General features: G+C 30.4%; 1 protein-coding gene across 2 annotated transcripts; it reads right to left on the bottom strand.

Moving 5' to 3' along the window:
• Positions 1 to 1,819: 1,819 nt before the first annotated feature.
• LOC108763272 (serine/arginine repetitive matrix protein 1) lies at positions 1,820 to 9,834 on the bottom strand. Of its 2 annotated transcripts, XM_018510750.1 has the most exons (8): positions 9,567 to 9,834; positions 7,596 to 7,841; positions 7,250 to 7,385; positions 5,184 to 7,149; positions 5,041 to 5,099; positions 4,867 to 4,935; positions 2,785 to 2,903; positions 1,820 to 2,046 (listed from the first exon to the last, which is right to left on the bottom strand). In XM_018510750.1, the coding sequence occupies exons 1-8, from the start codon at positions 9,582 to 9,584 to the stop codon at positions 2,041 to 2,043; spliced, it is 2,619 nt and encodes an 872-aa protein (XP_018366252.1). In that variant the 5' UTR covers positions 9,585 to 9,834; the 3' UTR covers positions 1,820 to 2,040. The 2 variants fall into 2 exon arrangements, with proteins under 2 accessions (XP_018366252.1, XP_018366251.1); XM_018510749.1 differs by lacking the exon at positions 1,820 to 2,046 and having other exon boundaries at positions 2,688 to 2,903.
• Positions 9,835 to 10,964: the final 1,130 nt, after the last annotated feature.

Below are 10,964 nucleotides of genomic sequence, written 5' to 3'. Positions count from 1 at the left end.
TTATTTTATATAGTCAAGACCTTTTCAAAACACTATAATAAAATACTTTTTCATAATAAAATATTTTTTTGAAAGTATCAGGCTGCTCTTCGCTCTGATGAAGTGGACTGCAAGGTTTACGAAACGTTGGTATTCCAAGAATGGATCTGGACACGGAGAAAACCCGCGAAACGCATAATCTTTATATAAAATATTTTTTCATTTTTTCACTTTACAAATTATGGGGCTTGAAAGTTAACAAGTCAACGCTGAATTTGATTCCTATTTAAACGTAGAATTTTCTGCTCTTTGTATTTTTGGAATAAAAAATAGAAGTTTCTATTTAAAATGACACCAATTATAACAATTGCTTAGCGGGTGATCAATATTAACGTAGTCAAACAGGGTGCTTCCAGTGTTGATCTATTAACTTTTAAGCCCCATAACTTGTAAAGTATTCAATGAAAAACTATTTTATTATAATGTTTTGAAAAGGTCTTGACGTCAGCTATATGAATATGAAATAAAAAATTAAGGTTTCCATTTAAAAAATTTTAAGTAACCTTGACTTTAAGGACGTCTTCTCTAGGACAATCAAAGTAATTCATTTACTTTCTTTCCTCCTAGGAACTGAGCAACTTTTGTTTAAAACATTTTCCGTATCTTTTATATTTTGCGAGATATTTCAATGTATCACACTCTTAAAATGACTCACCCTGTGTGTGTGTGTGTATGTGTGTGTATGTGTGTGTACATATATACACAATATATATATATATATATAATCTAAAAATTTAATATTAAAACTTCCTATCCTATTTATAGAAACATTTTTAGAGAAAAAAATTTTTATAAATGTCGTATTATTTTTTATTGACGTAAAAGCAGCATACACCTTCATAGATACTATGAGGTATTTAGCTTGGTATATGAACATCGTTTCCGAAATAGACTGAGTTTTATGCACAATAACCCAAAAAGGTTCACGCATATTGGGCTATACATATATTATAGTGATGTATACTATGTTCTAATTATTAATGTGGAAATATAATTCAAAGCAATACTATATATTATTCTGCGGCTATTAATTAAATATAGTTATGTAAAATACATTGAGTATAATATATAATTGTATCTCCTTCCGAATAGAACTGTATCTTCCGGAGAAGATACAATAAAAATATATATATATATATAACAATAATATTTACAGTAATTTGCCGCCAAACGTATAAAATTAGTGTATACAATTTTTAAACAATTTTGAAGAATAATACACTACATTTATATAAATGTAGTATACTTTAGCATAAAATAGACATAAAAAATGATTATTTTATCCGTTAATTTACTACCGCAATAAATTTCTCAATTGCCATAGAACACATGTACACAATAAAGTGTATTATCGATTTGTAAAATTCCATAGATCAGATCTTAACACTTACAGATTGCTTTCATTAAAAATACGTCGCGTAGCAAATAAATTTTAACAAGTTGCATTCTTTGTTTGTTAATACGATATTTTGTACAAGATATTTGGTGCCACACGCAATCGAATTTACAGCTATACTACATATTCTTTTTAATCAGTATTAAGCATTATATACAATTAAAATATATCTATACGTTACTATTTTCATGTAAAATATGCTTAGGTTTTTTAAAAGGTAGCTTTGGGATTATTAATGATTCTTGTTTATTAAGTGTGTGACCAAAGTAAATTATGTACACATTCTTCAACACAACAAATGATTTAATATAATCACACGTAATCAACTTTTCCTAAGCAATGTATAATGATAAATAATCGAGTACATCTAAATTGTAAGATATCGAAATTTGGATTCTCAAGTATTATTATTACTTTAATTAAATGTACAATAACTAAATGTTATTGTACTTTATATTTGAAAAGAAAAAGGAGATGCTTCATAAACGAGATAACGTAGCCGTTAATCTGCGCATCTTCCTATGAGCCGACAACATAATGAGCGGTAACCTGAACCGCTTTTCTCTCTTCATACAAATATGCAATCGGATGAACGCGTATTTATTTTATTCCTAAACAAAAAACAGATCATCTTTATTTTCTACTGAACTCTACTGAGTTTAGAATTACGCGATAAAACGTAAACCATTTTTGGAAAAAATTCTACATTGTCACTCTTTTTAATCTTATCAAAATCTATATCTACTTCACGAAAACATGCTCTTCATTTCTTTAACAAAATTCAATAATGCAAATTATCTCGCGACATTTATATTATTCTCTGGTTATATTAATGAAAGGCACACAATATTGTTCTGTAGATAATTTCACGTAACTTAGTTGATAAATTATTTTTTGTGATAATATACCACAAAGGTAATAGTTTTTAATAAAATGATAACGTCCGTTATAAATAAAAAGTATTTTCTTTTAAAATGTGATACTGTTTTAGTAAGCACATTAAAAAATTCTATTTGTTAATTTAATTTATTAATTCAATTATAAAAGTTAATTATTATTCAGTTTACATCAGATTGCATTGTTCACATAAAATTATAATAAATTATAAAACGTAATGATTTGAAAATTTCATTATTTGTATATCTTTAAATCTACCATCATTCTATTATTATTATCAATGAAAATATAAACAATATTTTAAGATGTTTCTGTTCATATACTTAGTTTGATAGTATCACAAAATATAAATATCACACTACTTATAAATCTAGAGTAGAGATATAAAGCCATAATTTACACTACAAAATATATTCAGGATCTTTTAGAGACAAATGATTTTTGTGCTTTACCTTACGACCCTGTCTTTTGGTTGCTTTACGAGTAACCTTTGATTCCCTGGACTCTTGCACTTGCTTATTGAGTCCCAATCTAAGACGTACAGGTACCTTCGAATCAAGAGTACTTTCATCTGTAAAAAATAAGAATATAATAGTTTGTAAAATTTTATTTTATATTAATTTTTATTTTTCTTCATATATAGGGTGTTCTATTTGAAACTTCGGACGCACTCCCCCTTCCAAACTATTCGCTATACCAAAAAATTTTGTTTGGAGAGGGACATATTTGTTGGTCACAGATCCTCTCTAGGTGGACGTGCCTCTAAGATTTCAAAGTAAACTTTATTTTTTTATATAATGGAATTAAGTAGTTTTTTTATATAATATGATTCTTTTAATTATTCTGCATATGGAAGCATTAAGGTAGAAATGCCAAAACATTAACAGTAAATCAATTAAGAGATATTTGAAACTTTATTGTGACACACATACATATTGACATAAAATATTAGATTATCTCGTAAAATATTAATTTTTTAATAATCGTACCTTAATACTCTTATAAACAAAATAATGAGATGAATCAATTGGTGTAAAGAAAACAGTTACTTATTTAACAAATTATCAATTTTGTGCCTACATATTTTCGTAAACAAAATATAACATAAAATATCTCATAAACTACTGATTTTTTGGTATCTCAGGTATATCTACCTTAATATTTTTATATACAAAATAATTAGAGGAATTATATTATGTAAAAAAAACTATATTACGTAAAAAAACTTATATAATTCTATTTAAAAAGAAATAAAGGTCCACCTTAAAATCTTGGGAGGCACATCCACCTCGAGAGAATCTGTGATCATCAAAAAAGGTCCACTTTTAAATAAAGTATAGTAAATGATCATAATATTATTAGAGTCGTAGTTCGAAAAATGTGGTTTTCGAGATTATGTAGAAATAAAATCAATATATTAAGTTTTGTACATACAATAATTTTTAATGAACAAATATACACTAAAAGGGTCTTGTATAATTATGAATCATAAAATAAAAATAACAATAAAATTAATACTTGATAACTCCACCTTTTGTTACAATTATCGTGTCAATTAATTTGGGCATACTTTCTATACATTTTAAGTAGTTTATTTTTTATAACACACATTAATCAAATGCACGATTAATTGATGTTCATTGATGATACATTCTTTAGAAATTTTCCTTTTTGTCAATTCTCAAAGATTCTCAATGGGGTTGATTAAATGGCGTTAATGAGAGATAATGGCAATAAATGAGAGATAGTTATCTACAGTGGTGCCAAGGGTATATTTTAGATTTGTAAATATCAGTATTTCATAAAAAAAATAATAATAACACAGTATTGCTATATTTTAATCTAAAAATTAATTGCAACTTTAACGTAAAATAGTTAATTTATGCAGATGGTTCTAATAATTTGATCATCCGCTGTAAGGTCCACTTAAAATATTCTTTGACATAACGAATAGTTTAGGAAATAATTGTGTCCGAAGCTTTAAAAGGAACATCCCATATATGTATACGAGAGTTTACAATCAAACAAATGTTTATCAATGCAATTCACTATTTACAATCGGAGTAATTGCTTATCGGTCCTTGTCTAATTTTCTGAGTGTCCATTTTAATAATAATAAACATTATGTTTTTTGCATTAATAAACAGTTGTTTGAGCTTTATGTAATAATAACAGGTTTGCGTATATATATCAAATTTTTTTATATGTTTGACATGTGAAGAGCTTACTCCCGAAGTTTGTACTTTTATTTTAGTTACTTGTATGTGTATGAGAGAGAGAGAGAGAGAGAGAGAGAGAGTGTGCGCGTGCGCGCGTACGTGCGTGTGTGTGTGTTCTATATTATACATAGACATTTTTTTTACATGCACGCGCACACGCGCGCGCAGAAAACTAATAGAATAATAAAGAAAAGTAATAGAACTAATACATAATCATTTCAATAAAAAAATATTACAAATAATTAATAATATTGTAAGTCAAAATTTAGAAATACTATTAATATTTCATACATTTTAAAAAGATATTGTAATTACCTTCAGAATCATGTAATTCAGCTAACGATCTATGTAGTACAGTAACTCGTCTAACTTCCTTTTGATTAGCTACAAAAAAAACATTCATTATTAAAAACAATTTGAATATGAAAAAGAAAGAAAGATTGACTAAAACTAATGCTAAGTATATAGATATAATTAATTAATACTTACATTTCTCATCAGTATTAATGACATGCCTCTGATTGGCTTTTGCATTATTTTTCACAGCTCTACAAAGAAACGTAAAACAAAATAAGTGACATTTATAAAAAAAAATAAGAATATATAATATTGTGTACAATATTATTCCTTACTCATTAACAACGCCTTTAAAAGCTGACTGCACCAATCTAGCGGATTGAATCGGTACTGTTCTATTCAATCTTTCTGCACGTCTTCTGCTAAGTTCTGCTCGTAAATCTCCTTCCTCATCTATGGTTATATCTTCAAATATAGCATCCACATCTTCAGCGACTATATCTTTACGTTTCTTACACTTCTTGTCCTTTCCAATACGTTCGGAAAGTGGTAGTTCGTTCTTCAATTTTCCTACTTGATATAACTCCTTATCGCGCTTCTTCTTTTTCTTAGATTTTTCTTTTTCTGTTTTTTGTGGTTCCGCCTCTATATTTATAGTACTTGTAAAAGCGCTTGGTGATGTATTTTCCATTGCTTCTTCACATTCTTCAAACTCATAATCTACTTCCAAACATAAATCCATCTCTTGAACATCATATTCCTCCACAGTTTTATTTGCTTTTCTAGCATTACTCAATTGAATTTCTGCTCCTTCTGAATGTCCTACTTTCGTATTCGTGGTGTGTTTTTTGGATAATTTAATCCTTTTATTAGCATTTACAGGATCGATAGGCCGCATAGACTCAAATTTCTTTTTCCTTGCTTCTAGTACAGGATCACTAATTATATCAACAGGTTCCTTTGCTATTTCCGTCATCATTGTTGGTCTTTCATATGCTTCATCTTTCTGCTTTGCTTTTGTTCTGGACATTTCTGTACTTTTAAAAATTGGAGATGATTCTCTCACATATCCGTCTCGATTATCTGGAGTGATGGAACGTGGACCGTGCTTTCTCGGTAATTCTTTAGGTGACCACTTCGGGGATCGCTTGCGTCGTGGTGAAAGACGAGGTGAATGTCTTGGAGATGACCACGGTGACCTGCGTGGCGAAAGTCGCGGTGATCTCAAACGAGATGGTGTTCTATGCGGTGATGCTTTTGGCGATCGCAAGCGAGACGATCCTCTTCGAGGAGAAGATAAACCAGGAGATCTAGACCTGGACCGTAATCGACGTGGTGACACTCTTCTCGGCGATAATCTAGGTGATTTGGATCTAGGAGATCTAATCGGTGAATACCTTGGCGAACTTGATCTTGACAATCGTGGCGTTCTAGAGCGTGATATTTTAGGGGAACGCGGCCTTGGAGACTTTGATCGTCTCGGTGATCTTGATCTGTGTGGCCGAGGCGATCTGGAGCGCGACGAAAGTTTAGGTGATCTGCCTCTTGGCGATAATTTTCTAAGCGGAGATTTTTTTGTAGTTGTTCTGTTTGGAGATCTGCGTGGTGAGAGCCTGGGTGATCTAGATCTAGGAGAATACCGTGATAATGGAGGCGATCTATACCTCGTCAATGCTTCTCTCGGAGACTTTTTCAGTTGTCTGATTGGAGATCTTCTAGGAGATCTTCTTGGCGATTTCTTTCGTGATCGCGACCTTGGAGATAACGACCTGCGCTTTTGAATAACTCGATTCATTACGTGTGGAGAGACTGATCTTCTATCATTTTTCATAATTGTGGTTAAAGATGGAGTAATAATATTATTTCTTTCCTTCTTACCATAGCTATCGTCTGATTTTGTCTTCTGATCTAAATTTTTAGTTCCTTCATCATTTTTCACTATGTTTTTAGTTTCACAATCTTTATGCAATTTTTTCTCTCCTTTTTCAGATACCTTATTTTCATCATTCATTTCCCTTTCCATCTCGTCCATTAAGCGTTCTAAACTATCTTCTTCTTCAAGATCAGCCATTAAGAGTATATCATCATCATCATCATTACCACCTTCTTCTTCCTCATCATCATTCTTCTGCAGATTCTCTGTAATTTCCTCCTGACTTTCCACTTCTTCTGAAAATTCAACAGATTCCTCTTTTGATACAATTTCTGTCTTTATAGAGGTCGCAACACTTTTCTGCTCCTTTATATCTTCTTCTTCAGAAGCACTCCCACTATCTTTAAAACGATGGAATTTTGATACTTCTAAAATTACACATACAATTACATAATTATTTTATTCTAAAAAAAAACATATTATTGATATATTTAGTATTATTCATTCTACATAAAAATATAAGCTCACCTTGAGGACACGATTCTACACAAGACTCGGTCTTTTCTAGAGGACAAGCTAATTGGACTTGTTGAAATGGAGAAGGTTCATCTACAGGAACTATCGCTATCAAGTTCGGATTACGATGACTCTGATAATACAAATTCTGCAAATATAAATATACAAACTGAAGATGTTGAATCAGAAAAAATGACTTAAAAATTATCATATAAATGTTAAACACATTTTGAAATCTTTTTAAAAAAGTTATTCAAATATATTTTAATGCATCGTAAAATGTGATATTTTATTTACATGTAAAATTACTATTACGATTAATTAATAAATTTAAAAAATATATAAATTGAAAGCTTACGCCATTTTGCCTTTGCTGCACCCTGTTATGGTAGTAATTTTTTTTCATGGATCGTTGATTTTTATATGGAAAACGGGATGATTGTGTTATTTGCGGTAATACTTTCTGCACCTGTGATAACGCTAACCTTTTATGCATGACATTTTTTGTTCGTAGTGACTTAAGCGCTGCTAATCTCAGTGCTTCCACATCTTCGTCATCATCATCTTCGACTTTGATTTTTGATTGTTGAGGAATTACAACCATCTGATAAAGTAAAATAATAGATGAAACTTAACATAAGACATAAGATCTATTCTTTGTTGCACACTCAACTAAAATTTTCTACATATACTTTCTAATTTGGTAACACAAATTGACACAATAGTCGAACATTTTTGTTACTCATTGAATGTCAAGAAAGATAGAATGATGCTTGTGCCAATTTATGTCACTAAATGGAAAGTATTCTATCTTGCTTTCGCCAGACTCTAGATATATAGGGTGTATTTAAGTATACTAACAGATTTTAAGGGAAGATTCCTTACACAAATTCAAGACAAAAACTTCATATGACCATATATTCGGAACGGTTCAATTTCAAAGATATAAGATGTCAAAGTTAAAAAAAAATTTTATTTTTACAAAATTTTTTGAACTATTTAGATTACAATGAAACTTTGTATATGTTTGAAGGACATAAAATCTCATTTATTGGCACTATCTCACACACATCTTTTGGGATTATTTTTTTATTCAATCAAGGATGGCCAAGAATAAGCTAGACCTTCTTTTAATAAAGAACTAAGCTGTTTCAGACATATGGTCATATGAAGTTTTTATCTTGAATTTATATGAGGAGAATCACATAAATCTTAAAATCTTTTAGTACACTTAATAGGGTTGAGTAAGTTAATGTTTTTTTTTTTAAATTAAATTAAGTTAAAATCAGTTATAAAATTTAGTTAAACTAAAAGAATAAATAAAAAACTAATACAGTTGAAGTTAAATTAAGATTGAATTAAATCAAGTTAAATAAAAAATTAATTTTTAAAAATATCATTTGTATTAAATATAAACATTCTAATTTTTTTTTAAATCAAATAACTTTAAATAATAAAACAATTACGATATAGATCATCTGATAAATTTAATATTTTATTTGTAAATAAATATGATATATATTACAAAAATATACCTTATTTTTTATACAATAAAATACTAATTTTTAGTATTTTTATGTATGTATATTTTCATATTTTAATAATTACAAAAAAATTAGATGTAATTTTTAAAAATGTAAGTAATATTGTACTCCTCTTTGTGTTGGCCATGTCATAGCACTAATAGTGTTTTCTTAAATGCAGATCCAATCCATTATCTCTGGATACTACAAAAGTTGCATCCATCACACAATCATTGAGCTTTTCTAATTAAACTAATTGTCTAATGTTTAATATCTTATAGAAAATAAAATTAGCATTTAAAAAAATAGAAAAAACTTCAACTAAAAAAAAGAAAAATTAATAAATTAAAGTTTAAAAGTAACTAAATTAAGTTAAAAATTTTTAACTTTTTATTTAACTTTTAACTTATTAACTAATCACTATCCAACCCTAATACTTAGTATATGTCCTGTATATTTATTTCATCTTAAGTACAAGTATATATTATACTAATTCAACTACAAAGATAGACCTATAAACAGTAGATCACAACAAGAAAGGAACAATACAAAATGACTAGGTTTTTGTAGCGTTGACAACTCCATGAGAAGTACGCGCGGATAGACAGGTTGTCGCAAGATATGCGAATAATTCTTGTAATTCTTGCTGGTAAATAAATCTCTATCTTGTTGTATGACATTTAGGTTTTGTCAAAGCCTTGTCGAAATGCTTAAATTTTCTCCGAAGATCCATTGATAAACGAAAAAAATATCGTTCTTTCTGACGCATCGTTTGTTGCACATTCGAAATGCTTTTGTTGGCTTACCTTTTGACGGTGGTCCATTTTATTAAGAAAAGTACTGGGAAGAATGTTGCAAACGGTTCACGGTTAACACCACTCCAGACTCCAGACCACACGGACCGCGATCGAGCGTTTGCGTGAACAGCCCTCACGCCAAATGTTCACGAAAATGTCGCCCGTTGCATACACCGATGATTCGCATCATACACATATTACAGAGCGACACATCTTTTAAACACCTCTTGACTATTACAGATCTGTCCAACAAATCTGAACGAATTTACACGACCCAGTCAATTTGATCTATTTCGTTATTCTCCATCCATATCCACACACATATATAAATAAAAATGGCGTGGTAGACAGTGGTTTAGTTTTCACCAGTTTCCATCGAAACAGTGATGCCAAATTCGATGTAAGATGTGACGTATAACCAATGAACATTTTAGGAGCTGTAAGCTTATTGGCTGCGTTCAGCAGAGTATCCATCATGAAACTTTATCCCTAGATTGAAAAGTGAAAATGAAAATTTTAACCAATAAGAGCCCAGACACAAGCTTTTGCATAACGCATAGTGCATAAGCGAATCAACTAATCAGAAGCTTTCCTTTCCTCTCATTCCATGGAAAAGAAGAATTTCGATTGGTTGATTCCATTATGCACTATGTATTATGTGTTAGGCAAGAGTGTGTGCTGCGGCCATAAGGGTATATCCACACAATTTGCATAGCCGCATAAACATATGCATGAAGCTAATTATTCAATCACATTTTACGTGTGTCTTTATAGGAGAAATGCGATTGGATAATTTTCTTTATGCATACGTTTATGCGGCTATGCAAGTTGTGTGGATATACCCTAAGTCTATTCGCGTTGCTTGCACTTTTGGCACTCGACATCTTCGCTTTCTCTCTTTTTACCCCGGATCTACAATAGGTGTTTTAAGCCTTAAGCCGTAAGAAATTGACCAATTACCCCGGATCTACAATAGGTGTTTTAAGCCTTAAGCCGTAAGAAATTGACCAATAGCAGACAAATTCGGGGAGAATAATCGATTATGATTTGTCCATTTCTTATGGCTTAAGGCTTAAAACTCTATTGTAGATTCGGGGTAATTGGTCAGTTTCTTACGGCATAAGGCATAAAACACCTATTGTAGATCCGGACTTACAGTCGAATCCGAGAAGAATAAGCGACTGTGATTCGCCCATTTCTTATGGTTTAAGGCTTAAAACCCTATTGTAGATCAGGACTTAAGGGCAACTTTCACCAAGCTCGGTTAACTTAACCAGCCTAGTAACTGTAATGAAATAGAAAGAGATAGAAATAATTCTATCTCTTTCTATTTCATTACAGTTACTAGGCTGATTAAGTAAACCGACGATGGTGAAAGTGGCTCTAAAGCGGGGTCTACAATAGCAG

The sequence above is a fragment of the Trachymyrmex cornetzi genome, unplaced genomic scaffold, assembly GCF_001594075.2.
Source record: "Trachymyrmex cornetzi isolate Tcor2-1 unplaced genomic scaffold, Tcor1.1 scaffold35, whole genome shotgun sequence".
Taxonomy (NCBI): domain Eukaryota; kingdom Metazoa; phylum Arthropoda; class Insecta; order Hymenoptera; family Formicidae; genus Trachymyrmex; species Trachymyrmex cornetzi.
This window is presented reverse-complemented; position numbering and strand designations above follow the sequence as displayed.

What these genes read in the sequence shown, in the direction of transcription:
- LOC108763272 (XM_018510749.1), bottom strand. An exon ending in TGTAGAATCGTGTCCTCAAG is followed by an intron (nt 7,150 to 7,249) that starts GTGAGCTTATAT and finishes GTGTAATTTTAG; the next exon opens with AAGTATCAAAATTCCATCGT. An exon ending in CATTAATACTGATGAGAAAT is followed by an intron (nt 4,936 to 5,040) that starts GTAAGTATTAAT and finishes TTTTTTTTGTAG; the next exon opens with CTAATCAAAAGGAAGTTAGA.